The sequence below is a fragment of the Tauraco erythrolophus genome, chromosome 4 (genome assembly GCF_009769465.1).
Source record: "Tauraco erythrolophus isolate bTauEry1 chromosome 4, bTauEry1.pri, whole genome shotgun sequence".
Lineage (NCBI taxonomy): Eukaryota > Metazoa > Chordata > Aves > Musophagiformes > Musophagidae > Tauraco > Tauraco erythrolophus.
In genome coordinates, this window is record NC_141468.1 from 60,043,958 (window position 1) to 60,062,243 (window position 18,286).

Genomic DNA, 18,286 nt, shown 5'->3' on the forward strand with positions numbered 1-18,286 from the left:
GAAGGAGCAAGATGTCTCAGCAGCATCTTCATCCCTTTACCACGCGAAGGAGAAAGGCCCCATCTTGGTGCCAAAGGGCAGCTATGCTTTGCCACGGGGGACCCGCGTGGCTCACAGGCGGTGGTTCTTGGGATGCGGACCCACGGGGCCTGGGGACAGGGCTTTTGTGAAAGTAAGTCTCCTCTCTGATCCTCAACAAGGTCGCTGTAGGGATGGCTGCAGAGGAGACAGAGGGAGCAGGCTGGCCCCGCTCCATCCGGGCACCATGGCTGCCCAGGACCCCGGTTCGAGTGTCGGGGACCAGCGGTGGCTGAGCAAGGGTGAGATGGCCAGTGCAGGAGGCTGCCATGCTCCCCATTTGCAGCTGCTTATCTGCATGGAGGGCTGCTAACAATACCCTCTGCTCCCCCTGGGGTGGCTCGGCCAGGGGAGGGCAGGATGCGCTGGCCACAGCAGTGCTTGCTGATGCTGGCCAGGGATGGCAGTCCCTGCAGCGTGTTGTGTGAGGAGGCATCCATGTGCCAGGGGATCTTGGGATGATTTTGAGAGGGAGGGTCATGATTGTCGCAGGACTGAGACCCACAGGACACTCAAAAAATGTTTTTCTTATCTTTTTTACTTTCCAGCACAGGCCTTAACACTGAGGACAGCAGATGAGACAGCGAGATGGAAACCATTGTCACGGACCCTGCCAATCTGGCATGAGGCTGTCCCCAGGAGCCCGTCCCTACAGCCATTGCCTCAGGGTCAGGGCTCTCTTCAGCCTTCAGCTTTGCCAACCCCTCGCCTTGCTACCACAAAGTGACCTCTTCCAAGTCACTGTGATGCTGCTGGCCATGGAGACCCAGGGGAGGTTTCTGGGACAGGTTTCCTGGCAGGGTGGCCGTGCACCATCCTGGAGACACGAGGGCTGGTCCCTCCTGCTCCCATCCCTGCCATCGCCTGTCCCAGCAGGACAGCCCCAGCACTGCAGGGCTGGGAGGCTGAGTTGCGGATGCCCTGCGGCAAACGCTCTGCACCAGCTGGGAGAGCCTGGTCCTTCCTCAGGGCGGGGTGTCAGCCCAGCACCCCAAATCCAGGTGGGAAAAAAAAACCCGACAGTGGATATTTCAGCCCCTTGCACCAGCCCGGCGGGAGGATTCGCCTCCCCGGTGGCACCCGGCGGCTTCACCGTCCCCTTCCCGCTGCTGACAGTTGTGTTCTGGTCTCCCCCATGGTGGCTCCGCAGCAGTGCCTCCGCGGCTCTGAGCTCACACGCGAGGATGGGCTAAAGTAGCGGAAAGCTGTTGGATCCTTCCACAGAGTTACTGACTTCTCAGCTACAGACTGCATAGCAATCAGCGAGGGGGAGAGGCAGCCAGGGAAAGGGAGCGGAGCGGGAAGGGAGGAAGAGTGGAAGGGAGAGGGGGGATTTGGGGACTAGAGCAGGGGAGCAGCGAGGAGCATGGGTGAATAATGCCAGAGAAGGAGGGAGCCAGGCAGGAGGGGGACACCTGAACCCGTCACCGAAGGCACATCAGCGCTCTGTGGGATGGATGCTCCCGGGAGCGAAAAATTCTGAGGCAGAGGCAGGAGGAGAACGCTGGCGTGGGCAGGGCAGAGTTAGGAGAGGAGCAGGTCTCGGCGGAGAATTAAGGGGGGTAAAAAACCCAAGCCAGAGGCGAGAGAAGGCTGCAGAGAGACCTCCCAGATTCCTCCAGTCCGGCTGAGACATTTAATGGTGAGATGGAGAAACCGGCCGCTTTCCCCTTCCTCTGATGTTGGCTCGGCACGGCTGGAGCAGGCGGCAGCCCTCGGCAGGACGCGGGTAAGAGGCGGTGCCGGGGTGTGCTGCTCCCCTCACCGGCATGAGATCGGGAAGGGGTTTTTTCCTTAGGAAAATAATGTATTGTTTCATCTGCGCTCGCTCTGAGGAGCAGCTATAAATATAACTTAGGGAGAGATGCGTGGCTTCATGTGAGCGTGCCAGTGAATAATAAAGTTGCCTGTGTGCACGGCGTATGCACATATGGCTCCCGGGATGGCTGCGGGCCGAGGGGCAGGGGTGGGTACCTGCCCATAAACCTCCTCAACTTCCCTCCCTGCCCCTCGCCACCGTCACTTCAGTCACTTTGCAGGTAACTTCTTTTTTTCGGCTCCCTGTGTTTCCTTAGCACCTTCTCGTCTGGGGCTGAGTCTCGCTCACCTTTCGTTCCTCGTGCTCCACGCGGGTGACATTCCTGGCCAATTCCCAGAGAAGAACGGAGACAGAGACCATTCTCCAAGCACTTGGGTGCAGCCGGGGCTGAAGCGGCTGTGTTGGATCTCCCACTGCCCGTGGAGCTTTTTGGGCTCCAGACCTGCCCCCCTCTCCCTTGCCTTCCAGCTCTTCTAGTCCCAGCATGGCTGATCCTGCCAGTGGTGGTCCAACATTCCCCCAATAGGCACAGTGCAAAGGGTCTTCTGGATACTGGGTTTGGGTGAAGGAGCTCAGGAGGAAGCCATGAGCAAAATGCCAGAGAAACTCTGCCTTTGCTCCCTGTTGGCAAGGCCAGCATCCCTGCCAGCGTGGGAGCAGGCAGGCAGGTTTGCATGGTGCAGGCAGGTCACCTCGGACATCCCTGGTGCCACCTTCAGCCTCAGATGCCCTCTCTCCTGGCAAATCACCTGGAGACAACCAAATCCCTCTGCCAAGAGCCTAGAGTTTCCCGTTCTCACCGCCCAGCCCCAGCTCCATCCAGGGCAAAGTGGATGGCGGCTCAGGAGCCTCTCCCTTCCCCCATCCTCCCTTTAGGGGGGTGTGCTGTGAAGGGCAGCACAGGTGGGGGATGCATGACGGAGGTGACATGACTCCAAGACTACCCTCAACCCTTGCTCTGTGCCCTCCTCACCTTCTTGAGAGGAGGCATCTGGAGGAGGTGGGAGGTGTGGAGAGGGACCCAGGGCTTGGGGTCACCTGGAGCCCGGATGGGGATGGGTGGGTGCACAGCTAGCACGTTTTACCAAAGACACGGGGACGTGTCCCCTCTCCGTTCACCATCAGAAGTGGTGCCCACTGATGCCTGAGTCACCACCACATGTGGCCACCCTTGTTTGTAGCCACTGACAATACTAATAAGCACAGGGGGAATGTGTGTCTTGGGAGGGAAAGGTGAGCCCAGCGGGGACAGGGGATGGTGGGGAAGAGGAGGGATGGTGAGGGTGGCCACAGAAAGGATGAGCTGGAGGGGGCTGATCTGCAGGGAACTGGGGCTCCTTCTCCTCCACCTTTCTCCTCTTCCATCTCTCCCCCTCCTCGGGTGCCAAGACCAAGTGCCATGATGTGTGGTGCTGGCAGGGGGCTGGCAGCGGTCCTTGCCCCCTGTGGCCCCTGCCGTGGTTTGCAAGGAAAGCCAGGAAGTGAGGACGTGGCATGGGAAGGACAGAATTACCTGGCAGGGCTTGTCCTTGCTGGCCCCTCCAGCTGCTCAGCCACCCCAAGCGTGGCCACCAGCCCCCCCTGGGAGCAGCTGTGATCCTGGCATGGTATCACCGGCGAGAGGGTGCCAGCAAGGGAGAGGAGGACATGGTGGTGGATACCTGCGCCCGCCGCACGCTGACATCAGTGCAAACGCAGAGCAGAGCGGTTAATGGCAATCTGCCCTCAGCAAGTTCCCACTGTCCTGTCTCTTTATTGCACTGTGTTGGCTTAACCCGACAGCGTGGCCGGGGATCAATAGATGGATGCTCGTGTCTTAGCGATCGATCCCTTACTCATGCGTGTGGCTCCCCAGCCTCCTGCTGGCGCTTGTTTTTCTGTGAATGGTGAGGACCGAGTGAAGCCGTCTGCGCTTGCCTCACAGTGCTGCGGAACCGCGTTGGGCTAAGTTTGCGTTCCCCGACGGCGCTGCTCCTGGAGGGGCCTCACATGGAGCCCCTGGAGAAACTGGCACTGGTTTTCCTCCTCAAACAAGGTGGCTTTACAAGAGATGATTGATCTTGAAGCCCCGTCTCAGGAGAGATGCTTATTCCCCAGCAGTGGGGGCTCAGGAGAGGCAGGGGCTGTTTTTGAGCCAGTTCTCATCCCTGGACCTCTCAGGCTCGTTCTCCAGCAGCGAGGGCAGTGTCGTGGCCTGGGCAGACACGGGATAGGAGCCAGCTGCAGCACAACCCCGTCCCAAGTGCCTGAGAGATCCATGCACGTCCATACCCGTCCTCTGGAGAGCCTGGTGGGAGACACCTTGCCTGCAGGAGTAGTTTCAGCATGGACCTGCTGGTGCATTTAGGGAGGAGATGTCACCTGGGGCCGGCACTGGCCACGCTGTGGCATGGCAGCACCATGGCTGCTCTCACCAGAGATGAGGGAGCAGAGGATAGAGGACAAGGTATTCTCTGGCCCGGCACGGCCTCAGGCTACTGACCAGAGACTCCTGCCACCACCCTGCCCGCGCCAGCCCCCACCACCGTGGCGGCAGGCCTGCCCCTCGCAATCTGGACGGCTGTTTTATTTCTATGGCAACATTTCTCCCGAAACGCTTCAGAGGGAGCCTGGTGCTCTGTAAAACGAGGGAGGCAGCGTCCCCCACTCTGTCCCCTGCGAAAGGCTCGGAGAAAAGACCCTGACAACCTCTCCTGCCTCCATCCTCCACCTCCTTCCCTTCCTCCCTTCCCGGCAAGCGGTGTCAGCACTGGTGCAACGATCAGCCAGCCTCATCCCGCTGCCTGTTCTCCCTTCCCCTCCCTTGATCTTTGCTCTCCCCTCTCCTCTCACCCGCTCCCTTTCTGTGCTGGGCACGGCATTTGCTGGCACCCACGCAGCGGGGCCAGCCAAAAAGAGACTTATAGAAAGAGGACATCAGAAGTGTCTCCGCTATAGAGGAGGGTAAAGCAGCCCTGTAGCCCCATGAGAGCTGTATAGATTGGCCTCACCAGCAGCACGGTGAGCACAGGGGCTGAAGGGCACCAGGGATCCCAGAGGCTGGACAGGCAGGCGCTTTGTCCCTCTGAAAAGCTCGATGGCATTACGAAGAGGCGGTGCCTGCCACAAGACTAGACCCAGCGTCCCCAGAAGTCCTCTCCTCTTCTGTCCCCGTCATTTCCACCACCTAGAAAGAGCCTCACGTCCGGCCGGAGGCGACCAGGCAGAAGCTTTGGGCAGCACCAAGGGACAGCGGGCGAGGGGCAGGTGAGCAGGCAGGGCTCCAGTGGGAGCGAGTGTCGCAGCCCGGAGGAGCAGGGGTACGACGGCAACTTGTAACGACGGTGGGGAGGAGGGATATCATAGGCAGGCGTAGCAGCGCGCAAACGTGGCTGCTGCATCCTGCTTTGCACCGCTCTCCCCCCATGCCCGAGCCTGTCTGCGCCGGCAGCCCCTGCTGCCTCAGGGAGCCCGGGGCAGGAGAAGGAAGGGGGGGACGATTCTTCGTACCGTGGGTGTCGGGCAGTGGTCAGGCTTGATGTCTTTCAGGTGCGTTTGTTTAAACAGGTCTGAGCAAGCTGCAGTCAGCAGGCTGGTAGCGAGATGGTCGATCTGCTCCCCATGGGAGCACAGTTTCACAGCTTACCTGGGACGCTGCCCCAGCTCTGTTTCAGAAGCTTAGCAGGCACAGCTGAAAGGGGAGAAGACAGGACCACCTCAGGAGGCTGGTGGCTCTGCGGGGCTCCTTGTTAGAGTAGCGACAAGGGTTTTGAGGGGCAATATTTTTTTTCCTGTCACTGATGGGTTAGTGCTGAGCAGCCAGGCCAGGCTGGGAACCAAGACCTCACGCAGCAGCCGGGTGCGGAGCTGCGGCTGCAGCCTCTCTCGGTTGGGGGCTCGGTGCAGAGCAGGCTTTGCCCTGGTTATTGCTCGCCCTTTGTCACTGTCGCTGTTGTTATCATCGTTCATAACCCATTTTCAGGCACCTGCCTTGCCGGGCGCTTTGCAGATGCGCCAGCAGACAGCCTCTGCCCTGTTAGGGGTGCAACCGCAGGAGTCAGGCAGATGATGTTGGCCACCCTTACCCCCCTTTTCCCATGCATCAGTAACGATCCTCATCCCCAGCTAGCCAAAAGCCATTGAGAGGCTGTGCGTGGGCAGCCCTCCTGGCCAGGCTGGCATGGGCTCAGGAGGGGCTCGGTGCTGGAAAGACACTGGGGCGCAGAGACGCTTCTGGGGACAGTCTTTTGGCAAGGCTGCCGCAGGGCAGGATGCTCAGTGATGGGAGCTCCTGGCATGGGAGGATGAGGGAGATGTGCCTTTCGCTGATGCAGTCATGCTGGGAAGCTGGAGGAAGTGCCCTGAGCCCACCTCAGCCACCCAGGACGTGGGGACCTTGGGAACATCCCAACACCTTTGATTTTTCAGCTCTTGTGGGTTTTGCACCAATTCTTCAGGGTCTAGTCCATGATTTTGGCAGGATGTATGCCGGGGCATACGTCAGCCTCAGTGCTTCCTCGGGAACAGGTGGGACGCGGTCTGTGCCCTGGCTGCCACAAAGCCCAGCTCCTTTTTGGCCAAGAACAACATCCAGGGAAGGCCAGGGGGCTTCTGAGCATTTAATTTTCCCTGTATTGCCAGCCACAGAGAATAACAGCTACCTACCTCACTTGACAAGAAAAAGTGGGGACTTATTCCCAGCAGCATCCCCTCCTTACTCTCCTACTTGGCTACCCCCCAGCCCCTGCCTCTTGTCCCCCCAGCCCCGTTTCAACTGGAGGAGAGTGGGTGAGTGCCCATGACAATCCCACCAGCCCGGCTGTGGGATCTCCTGCTCTCAGCTGGGATCCCGTGGAGCGGGCTGCCGCTCTTGCAGTGCCGTTGCCCAGCCGGTGCGGCCGAACAGGGATTGCCGGGGCGGTGTGGGAGCAAGCAGGAGGTGATGTTGTCACCTTTCCGTGCCTCTTCCCGACTTTGTCATCCCGGGGACCTTTGTGCAGATCCCATTTTTATCTGTGTTTTCTCCCTCTCTCTCTTTCTCTCCTTCTCTCTTGCTTTCTTCTCTCCCCCTCCCGTCAGTATGTGGGCTGATCACTGCTCAAACTTTTAATTCAGATGGTAATTGGAATAATAATACGGGCAGAATCCTTCTGGCTCCGTTGCTGCAGCTGGCTTCAGAGAGCTATGAATAGCTCTGAGTCACACACTGAGATGGTTTAACTTCAAATCATTTGTTTTGTTTTCATATTATCCATCCCAGGCTCCAGGGCTTCATGGGAGGGAAAAAAAAAAATGCTCCCCTCTCACTTCACCCCAAAATATAAACTGGGCAGAGGCACGTTAATAAAATCCTCTTTTGGAGAGAGAAGCTGGTCAGCGGCTCGTGCCTTGCGGGGCAGATGGGGACTGTTGGCACTCACTCGATCTATTTATAATTATTGAACGAAAAGGCAGAAGTGTGTATATAAAAATGGTATGGAGTTGATTACAGCTTCCTCCCCTCACCTTCCATATGTCACTTGCCTTTTTAATATGGTAAAAACTCTCCCGCACGGTGACTTGTGCCTTCGCGCCTGTTCGTACAGCTCCTAGCACCCAGCCCCGCTGGGCACAGAGGAGCGAGAGCTTGGCCACTGCCTCTTGCAGCGAGATGGTCCCACAGCTCCGATCAACCCTACAAGCCCTGGCATGAACACCGGGGAGTATTTGTGAGGAAGAGGATACGAGACGGAGTTACAAAGAGGATGGAGAGGACAAACCGAATGCTGTGGGTCTGCGAGGCTCTGCAAAAAGCCAAAGGGGTCCCCTCTCTGCTGCGGATGTTTCCACCCTGAATACCCAAGAGGTGAGAAGACGTCAGCCGTGTTGTCACTGCACCCGAGCGGCAGGATGGATCTGTGGATGCTGATCTCAAAACCAGGCGGTGCCACCCAGTCGGTAAGAGGAATAAAGGCACGAAGTGCGGCACAACCAGCGGCTGCGGCATTGACCACAGACAGGAGGGAAGCATTTGCCAGACGGCTCCAGATAAAGCAAAGACTAAGGGTGTAAAAATACCCTGGGATTTTTCCATCATCGTTGCTCACGGTGTATGTCCCAGAGCACCAGATACGGTTGTTATAAAAAGAGAAGTGGGGGAGTGCTTCGGCGTGGACTTTTCTGTTCTGTTTCATGAGACTCTTCCACCACAAATTTAAAGAAAGATTGTCAAATATGATCCGTTCTGGCAGGGGCTGGAGAAAGCCTGAGATGTTCAAGCTATACCGTGTACTGGGATGAAGTGATGGAGGCATTACATTAGCACCACACTCCCTGATGTTACTATTAGCTCGCAGATCCCTTGGAAAGTGATGGTAGCAGCCTGGCCCCACGTGTCTGCTTGTCTGGTGCAGTGGCTTGTGCCACTGGAGCATGGTGTCACCCGGGAAGGTGGGGATGACTGCAGCACAGTGTTGGTGTCCCCAACATCACTCAAACTAGGGCGCAGGAGTTTGGGAAGGAGGGAAGGGCAGCCCAGGCTGCAGGGCTGGAGGCAGCTGTTGGTCCCTGGAGACTCACCTGGCCGACAGCTTCAACACTGCAAAACAGGGACTGTGATGCCCATGCTGCAATGGCTTCCTAAAGTGCCAGGGGGCCTCCTCAGGCCATGAAATGTGTGGGTGTTCATGTATGCTGGGGACAGGAGGGATGGAGAGGCATCTCTCAGGACCGCAAGTCTCCTGCCTAGCATCTCCCAGTATGGCCCACGCTGCACCCACTGGTGGTGTTTCATCCCACTCCCCAGGAGTGGCTGCTGACTCCCCAGCTTCCTCTGTGCACATTGGCTCCCAGGAGGCAGAGCAAGCTCCAAGAAAGATCCTTGGGCATGCTCTGGAGTTCTCTCACGCAACCCCTGTGCTCAGCCAGGCTTCCCTCCCCCTGGTCTGTACAATAGGCAGCTGCCTGTTCAGGACAGGAATGGCATCCCCTTTTGCTGGAGGCATCGCCCCTTCATAGAATCATAGAATGGTTAGAGTTGGAAAGGACCTCAAAGATCATCTAGTTCCAACCCCCCTGCCATGGGCAGGGAAACCCTCCACTACACCAGGTTGCTCAAAGCCTCATCCAGCCTGGCCTTGAACACTTCCAGGGATGGGGCATCCACAACTTCTCCGGGCAACCTGTTCCACTGCCTCACCACCCTCTGAGCGAAAAATATCTTCCTTATATCTAATCTAAATCTCCCCTCTTTCAGTTTAAAGCCATTTCCCCTTGTCCTATCACTACACGCCCTTGTAAAAAGTCCCTCTCCAGCTTTCCTGTAGGCCCCCTTCAAATACTGGAAGGCTGCAATAAGATCACCCCAGAGCCTTCTCTTCTCCAGGCTGAACAGCCCCAACTCTCTCAGCCTGTCTTCATAGCAGAGGTGTTCCAGCCCTCAGATCATCTTCGTGGCCCTCCTCTGGACTCGCTCCAGTAGCTCCATGTCCTTCTCATGCTGGGGACTCCAGAGCTGAACACAGTATTCCAGGTGTTGTCTCACGAGAGCAGAGTAGAGGGGCAGAATCACCTCCCTCGACCTGCTGGCCACGCTTCTTTGGATGCAGCCCAGGATACGGCTCGCTTTCTGGGCTGCCAGCGCACATTGCCGGCTCATGTTGAGCTTCTCATCCACCAGCACTCCCAAGTCCTTTTCCTCAAGGCTGCTCTCAATCCATTCTCCACCCAACCTGTACTTGTGCTCGGGATTGCCCCGACCCACGTGCAGGACCTTGCACTTGGCCTTGTTGAACTTCATATCATTTGTGTTTCAGGTTTCCAAGGAGCAACGGGACCCTTTCATGGCCATTTGAACTGTTTGCATAGGGTTCAGGCTCCTGGTTCAGCCCCTGGCCTTGCTGAGCTGCTGACACCTGTTTTGCAGGCAGACACTCCGCTGATGGCCCTGGGCCACCAGCTGATGAGGAAGGACTGTGGCTGCATCACCTCCTGGCGTGGCGTCTCCGGGGGGCTAATGTGAATGCTGGCGCGATGTGATGACAGGACTCAGCCCGGGGCTTCTTGCCTGCCCGCTGTCTTTCCTATGGCGGCACCGTGCGCTGTGGGGGTGTGTTGGGGTGGAAGTGGTAAGTGGGTTTATTTTTGTTCGTCTCCTGGCTCGTGCCGCTCTGAGTTTGTGGCGCCCGGTATTACTAACGCTTCCCTGCGCCAGCTGGCAGCAGGGGATGAATCAGATTGGCAGCACCACGGCGGGGGCCCATCGCTGGCCGGCTGGCCAGCTTGGGGCGATGCCTCTGGCCAAAGCGCTGTTGATGTCTGCCTCTGCCCAGGATAAGCCCTGGCAACCAAAATACCAAAAATCTGGCTGCCGGAGATCTCTCGGTCTCATCTCACCCTCCCACAGCTAACCTGAGGTAGCCCGTGGGGCACAGTTGTCCCCTCTGCCCCATGCTGCCTTCTTGGGGCCAGCTGGTCTTTGTCCCTAATGCACACCGGAGATCTCAGGTAGCTTCATGAGTGTCTCAATGCCCGCTGGCAGCATCCCTCAGCTGGGGTCAGCTCTGCGGCCATGGGAGGCTCAGATCATCATCTTACTGCTCAAAAAGCACTTTTGCAGTTGATTGGTTCCTCTCTCCCTGGTCATGATCTCGCAGCAGGCAGTGAAGTCACACGATGACATCATAGACCTTAGTGATTCCTGTTCTACCCACAGCAAAGACACAGAGATGCCCCATTCTCCCCTCCACTCCCTCCCACACACCCTGGTGATCTTCCCCCACGAGCATTGCTGAGGCTGTAGAAGTTGGCACGCTGCTTGTCAGTGTCACTTGCCTGCATGACCTGAGCTCCAGGAAGGTGATTTGGATCCTCCCACTTGCCGCAGCCCAAAGGGTCCTGAGAAATGTCATGGCTGCTTGGCATTTCTGGGACAATGGAGACCGTCTGCCCAGTATCTCAAGACTTGGAAGATTATGACGATGGTGACAAATTCAGCTACCCCTGCCAGTCTGCACATCCTCCACCCCAGTGCAAGACCCATGACAGCTCAGGTGAGAGTCAGATGAAGGATCTGGAGGAACCCATCCCGTTTTCCCTAAATCCTACGCACTCTTACATGGTCAAAGACAAAAGAGTGAAAAATAGAATATATGCCAAGAGGTGCCTGAGCATGCAATATTTGTCATAGCATGCACTGGAGCTTGAGGAAGAAGCTCAAGGGTTTCAGGGACCACTTTACAAAGACACAGAAGTGTCTGACAGCTTATCTGAAGATGAGGACCACAGCTGGACTTGTCACCCTCCTGTACATCAAAGGTCACGTGTTCTCCAAACTGCCAGTATGGCACCGTGTGACTCCTATGTCCCTTTCCAGTGTAGCGTGGGCAAGCACTTGGGGATGGATGCTTTTGCCTCATGGGCTCATGCCAGTGACCCTTATTTGGGGTACCCAGAGGGCACCAGGGGAACAGAGCCCCACATGCTGCACGAGGAGGCCATTGGGGACAGGAAGCTGCCATCCCTGCAGCTGACCTACGACGAGCTCAGGGAGGAGAACACCATGCTCAAGAGGCTGATCAGGAGCATGCAGAGCTCCTTGGAGAGCCGGATGTACACGCTGCAGAGCCTGGAGAGGCAGCTGAAGGCCAGTCTGGCCAAAGAGCAGAGGGAAGCCTGGGAGCTACAGTCCTTTGTCCAGCTGACGGAGTGGAGTATCCAGGAAATGACCCAGCGGGCTCTGGAGGCAGAAAGCAACGTGGAGAAGCTGAAGCACGAGATCCTTATTCTCCAGAGAGAGCTGGAGAGCTCCAAGGCAGAGAACGAAAATCTCAGAGCAGGCCAAACGATGGAACTGGGAGCTGTGAAGCACAACATAGACTTCGCTTTGCAGAACCTCCACGAGATAATCACGGGTGCAAACTGGTCCATCAGACAACTGGCCTCTGGAGCAGAGTCCCTGCATTTTGTTGCTGAGATCCTTAAATCTACCGGCAAAATTTCTGAAGTTGAAGCAGAAAAAGAGCTATGAACTAATTCTCTGTGGGTCCTACGGGTAAGCATATGGACTGAGACCACTGGTCTCCCACTACAACCCATACTAAAACCATTTGCTCTCACATCACGTGTGTGTGTGTGTGTTTGAATTGTTAGCCTTTATTCTTCACAGAAACACTTTCCTTGCGATTAAGTACAATTGCAGGTAGTGATGTAATTTTAGCTGCTGCTGCTCTGTTCTTGGCACCGTGGAGCCAGCAGCAAACGCTTCCCAGGCTCTGAGCTGCAAGGTCCAGCCGTGGTGAGCTCTGCCCAAGAGACTGTGCCACAGCTCTGGCTGACTTGAGCCTCCTGTGTGCAGGAGCCAGGAGGAAGCACAGCAGCATGAGATGCCCATCCTTTCCCTTAGCTGTTCCAGCCAGAATCAGAGATGAACACAGCCCTTGCGGTACTTGCATGTCATCTGCTTCCTGTGCCCCTTTTCAGTGAGCTGGGGAAGGTGAGAGCAGAGATCTGGGTGCTGCTAGATATGGTTCCAGTGGGCAGAAGCTCCTTAGGTCTTCCTTCCTCTTCTTTTGGAGTTGACCACCCCCTGTGCCAGAAATCCGAAGTCTCTAGAAATTGTGCACCTGTGGGGAAAGGGGGAGTGGTGGTAGTGGTCAGAAACCTTTAGGAAGTTGTGAAGTCTCCATAGGTGAGCTGTGGCAGTGCCTTTCCTTCAGTATCAGTGTCAGTGCTGGCTAAGGATGAGCTTGGCTTATCCAGGCTGGCTAAGGAACACACTGGTTGGAGAGGATGTCCTTCCCCTCCTGGCTGGAGCTGACATAGAGAGGTATACCTAAATTGCCCACCCTTGTCACCTCCTAAAGACTTGTGGCACTCTGCAGTCCAAACTCACCATGTAATCACTGAAGATACATCTTAGTTTTATCCTAGTCAGACCATCTGTGGACATGAAATGACGTTTCTTCACCACCTGGTCATCCCTCAACATTTCTGGTGAATTTGAGTTACTGACCCCAGTTTCTGTTGTAGGTTTGTCCAGCTGCACAATAAAATTTCCCATATCTGGCCAAACCAACCTTCCTTAAAGGCTTGGGTGCTGTAGAGTGGTGAGGGGGTGAGTGCTGACAGAGTTCACTGCCAAAGTGCTTATTCCGGATGGGACTTTTGGGGCAGCACTTCTGCCTCTACCTCCATACCGTGAGACGTGGACCACGAGGTTGCTGTCTTCTCCTGGTCTCATAATACCCCTGGCCTGAACAACATGTTTGTGTTGCCACAGGGCTTAAACTACCTCAGAAACCTCGGTCTCTGGAGGAAAGACTGCTGGTTAATCTTCATCCCAGACATGACAATGGCAGCCTTGCACATCAGAGGTGGTGCCTGGACATCCTTACTTGGTACTTTCTAGTCTATGCTCCTAACTGGAGAAAGCTAGTGGTCACCCTTAGTCACATGAAGCCCTGTTCTGCAGCACTGATGATGAGACAAGAATGGTTCTCACCAGTTTTTCTGTCCCTGACAATATCACTTGCTGTTCCTCTCTTCTGTCTGTGCATGAGCACTTGCAAGAACAGCTCTGAACCTTCAATTTGGCCCAGAAATCCTTGGACTTTTCCCAGATATGGCAACCACTTGTTGCTCACCGGTGAGGCTGGGAGGAAGCGAACTTGCTGGCTATGTCTGTGTCCTGTGCTCCGCGCTGGCTGCTGTAATCCAAAGGTTGCAGTGCGGGATTAGCATGGGTGTACAAAGCCCTTCCTAATCTGTGAGTCATTACCCCCTCACTGCATTTCACTTCCCAGCAGCTCTGGGCAGGCGGATAGGTCGGCTCTTGAGTCTTCAATTTCCACATTTTTCAGTTCAGGGAGGACCAGGTCGGGACATAACATCTCCAGGACATCCTCCCCAGGGCTCTGCTGCTGAGCCGCTCCTTGGATGCTGTACACAGGGCACGTCGCAAGGTCTGTTTGCTCTAACTGGCTTCTCCTCAGCTACCCCTCAGCCCTTCCTTTCCATCAATTCTCCTTTTTGGCTCTACCCATTGCTTTTCTTCTCCTCTTTGAAACAGGGTGGATGTTCTGTATCCCCTGGAAATAAATCCCCACTCGGTCAGACTGGGCTGCTGGGGGCTGCCGTGCACATCCGTGCTTTGTTAGTCCTTGTGTGCGGGGTATTTAGCCTGGCTGAGCTCTCGTCCTAGTGTAAGCTATGATATTAATATAGTGGCTCAGGGCAGGGGCCCTGCAAGCTGCTCAACTGTTGTGCCCTTGATCTGGAGAGCGGTGACCAGCCAGCCCTGCACCTTTCCTGGCAGTAGATACCAGGGAGTGCAGGGGCTGAGAGCCAGACAACCCTGGGCTGCGTCCATCAGCTCCCCACCTGCGCGAGCCAAGCTGCGGCATGGTTCCCTGCGGACATCTCCAGACTCCTCCTGAGCAAAAGGCTGGGAGCCCTGTGTCCCCTGCTCTGGGACTGGGACAGGTGCTGTCAAGGGAGGCTCTGACTGGGTTTTGCTTCATCCTTCTCTGTAAGGCACATGCCCAGGAGCAATCACAATGGCAGCATGGGCCCCAGCTCACCGGAGGTGAAACCCAGAGCCACCCGGTCCCATGTGAGTGCTGCTGCATGAGATCCTGCGCCCTCCCAGCTCCCACGGCCCCCTGACACCTGATGATACAGAGAGCCATGGGCAGCATCCGAGTCAACCGGTGAGTAACTTCCTTCCCCTCTTCTCAAGGACTGCTGCTGCCCAGGGTGGCCTGGTCCTACTCATCTGGCCTTACCTTCAGCTTGCGTTTTGTTATATTCTTCCCAAATTATCTCCCAGGGGCTTTACTGCTCCAAGGTATGACTTCTCTCTCCTTCTCCAATCCAACACGCACCATACATGGGGCAGTGCTTAGAGGAGGAGTGCTACAGATGAGAAGCAAAGCACTGCATGGTGCTGGACCAGAAATGACAGATTCAAACAGTGCTGCATAAGTCCCCTGTCGCCAGGAGTCCCCAGGAGTCACAACTCCAGCCACATGTGCTTCCCCTGCTCCCTCTTCCCATGAGAGGAGGATGAGGAGCCCTTGCTGGAGGGCTCCAGCTGAGATGTCAACACTATGGGGTAGGAAGGAGGCACTGCCAGCCCAACAGGTCCTAGGAAGTCAAGGTTCAGTGGTCATGAGGGCAAAGTGGTCTTGATGGGTCTGTGCACTCATTTGATTTCCTCAACGGTCAGAGCATCTTCCGCCATCATGTCCTTAAGGAGTACCTGCAACTGTAGCCCCAGCAGCACATGAGGGTCAGCAGCAGTGTCACCTGTGAGGGAGGAGAGCCGGAGGGGCAAACGTCTCTGAGAAAGTGTGTGTGAAGCTTCTCCCAGGGAAATCTGCCAGCACTTCGACTGTTGATCTCCAAATTACACCTTTGGCTTCGGATGCGAGATGCTGGGAGCCACACATGTTGCTGTGGCAACAGAATTGTCCTGAACACAGGAAGCTTATAAACATTGTCACCGATGCACCACGAAATCAGTGCGGAGAGCAGAGGAGAAAATAGAAACTTATATAACGCCAGGGCCAAAATCTGGCCAGACCGCAGGTGCTTGCTCCCAGGCTTCCCAGCTGTCCCAGCTGCCATCAGGTTTCAAAGCCTTAGGTCCCTCCTCTCCACGAAGGCTGGAAGGAAGCGTAGCAATCCAAGCTTCTCCTGCTTTGCTGCCCTGTCAGGACTTTGCTAGATACAACCTCTTGGCAGCAAGACTCGGCAAATATTGCAGCTGAGCTCCACCAATTTGTTCAGGGTGGCACCGGTGGCACCGTGGTGCAATAACCAGAGAAATGTGCTGTTTCAATATTCAACACTGCGGTATCGTCGTCCTGTGAGCCACCCACGTGTCTCCCACCTCGCTGTCTTGGTGGTTGCTGTTGTTCTTCATATATTTCTGCTGGAAATGCTTGTTTCTTCTCTTCCAGGTACAGCATCGTCTCGACCGAAGAGGATGGACACAAAGTCTCTGCACTGGGCAGCATGAACGGACACAGCCGGAATGGGAAGGGCCATGCCCCCGGCGGAAGCACCGCAACCGCTTTGTGAAGAAGAACGGCCAGTGCAACGTCTACTTTGCCAACCTGAGCAACAAGTCTCAGCGCTACATGGCCGACATCTTCACCACCTGTGTGGACACGCGCTGGCGGTACATGCTTATGATCTTCTCCGCCGCCTTCCTGGTCTCCTGGCTCTTCTTCGGCTTCCTCTTCTGGTGCATCGCTTTCTTCCACGGCGACCTCAATGCACCGGCAGTGGGAGGCGGTCCCTCTCTCTTCAAGCCTTGCATCATGCATGTGAACAGCTTCCTAGGGGCTTTTCTTTTCTCAGTGGAGACACAGACAACCATTGGGTATGGCTTCCGCTGCGTGACTGAGGAGTGCCCACTGGCCATTATGGCAGTTGTGGTCCAGTCCATCGTGGGCTGCGTTATTGACTCCTTCATGATTGGCACCATTATGGCCAAGATGGCGAGGCCCAAGAAGCGGGCCCAAACACTCCTCTTCAGTCACCATGCGGTCATCTCTGTGCGAGATGGCAAACTGTGCCTTATGTGGCGAGTGGGTAACCTGAGGAGGAGCCACATTGTGGAGGCCCATGTCCGAGCCCAGCTCATCAAACCCTACATGACAGAGGAAGGGGAATACCTCCCCCTGGACCAGCGGGACCTCAATGTGGGCTATGATGTGGGCCTCGATCGTATATTTTTGGTCTCACCCATTATCATCGTTCATGAGATTGATGAGGAGAGCCCGCTCTATGGGATTGGCAAGGAAGAGCTGGAGACAGAGAACTTTGAGATTGTTGTTATCCTGGAGGGGATGGTGGAAGCCACAGCCATGACCACACAGGCACGAAGCTCTTACCTCGCTAGTGAAATCCTTTGGGGTCACCGTTTTGAACCAGTTGTGTTTGAGGAGAAGAACCACTACAAAGTGGATTATTCGCGCTTTCACAAGACCTACGAGGTAGCTGGCACGCCTTGCTGCTCAGCCCGGGAGCTGCAAGAAAGCAAGATGACTATCCTACCTTCTCCCCCACCTCCCAGTGCCTTCTGCTACGAGAACGAGCTGGCTCTTGTCAGTCAAGACGAAGATGAAGACGATGACGAAGTGGGTGTGGTGTTAGGAGGCAGTACTAAAGAAGAGGGAGGTGTCATCCAGATGATGGATTTTGGAAGCCACCTGGACCTGGAGCGGCTCCAGGCAACTCTGCCCCTAGATACAATGTCATACCGCAGGGAATCTGCCATCTAACTCCTCCAGCCTCCCCATCCACACCCGTCACCCACCATCTCCTCCTCCATTCTGCACCCGTACGTAGCTGGATAAGTCCCTTGTCCACCAAAAAATGCCTCCCGTGACTGCCTCTCAGACCTTTAGTACATCAAGCCCTGGAGCTGCTCTGATATATTCCCTTTCCCATGGAGTCATAATGCCTGGAAGAGGAGTGAGGATACACTACTCTTCCAGTGCGTGCAGCTTGTGCTAGGATCCCTTTCCCGCCCAGAGACAGGACAGCAGCACACCCGTTTTCTCATCTCTGGAGAGGTGACAGGAGTCTGTGCCCTCAAGGACAGACCAGGACCTGCAGCAAGTGTTTCTGCTGCTGAGGAAACAGCAGACTTTCTGTTTCATCTCGATGTGGGTAAGCCCCATGGCTGTCAAGAGTCATGACTATTACTAGGGGAGGAGCGGTATCTAACCACTGACCAGATGAGGATGGATGGGAAAGTTTAGGACTCCTGGAGGGAGCGGGGAAGGATTCTCAAGGGAGGGGTTTACTTGCATGTTTATTGCTTGTTGCACATGACTCTTTCTGTGTATATAAACCGGAACGAGAACTGAAATCCATATTCTTCCACTGCAAATGCCAAGCTAGGAGACAAGGACGCTCTGCGTAGCCTACTCTGCACTCTCCTTGACTTTTGGCATCTGTCACCTCCAGAAGCAGCTCGGCTCCACAGACTCAGACCCAGTTCTCCCAGTCTTCTTGAAAAACACGTACTGCTCCTCTCCCAAGATGGCTGGCAGAGGAGGCAGGGCCCTGTGCTTGCGCACTCAGACTGCTCCCTGGCACAGTGTGGCTGGGGTGACAGACAAGTGACCTGACTGGACAGCAGACCCTCGACTTGTTCCTTTCACCTCCTCCGTTCTTCTCCCTGCTGCCATCAGCTGTAAAATTGAAATTGTAACTATTTATTTTTAATAAAGTCTAATATCCCAGGGGGAGATTTGGAAGCAAAGACAGACCCAAGGCTGCAGCCTGATATAAAGACTGATGAGCGTTATCAGTGCTGGTGGTTTGCTGTTGGTGTGGCGTTGTTGCCTGGAAGCTCCACCGCAAGGGTTCCCTTATTCTGGGCCTCCTTGGTGAAAACTACAGTAAGAGGCTCAG

At 55.7% G+C, this 18,286-nt stretch overlaps 2 protein-coding genes across 2 annotated transcripts; both read left to right on the forward strand.

Annotated features, from left to right (window-relative positions):
- The first annotated feature begins 10,787 nt into the window (after nt 1–10,787).
- On the forward strand, nt 10,788–11,882 carry LOC104381666 (endosome-associated-trafficking regulator 1). The gene is made up of 2 exons (XM_009989438.2): nt 10,788–10,905; nt 11,308–11,882. Exons 1-2 carry the CDS (start codon nt 10,788–10,790, stop codon nt 11,880–11,882), a joined length of 693 nt encoding a protein of 230 aa, XP_009987740.2.
- A 2,642-nt stretch (nt 11,883–14,524) lies between these two features.
- On the forward strand, nt 14,525–17,145 carry KCNJ4 (potassium inwardly rectifying channel subfamily J member 4). The gene is given in 3 exon segments (XM_009989432.2): nt 14,525–14,562; nt 15,817–15,902; nt 15,905–17,145. Coding segments are annotated over 3 exon segments (1,365 nt in total).
- The last annotated feature ends 1,141 nt before the right edge of the window (nt 17,146–18,286 follow it).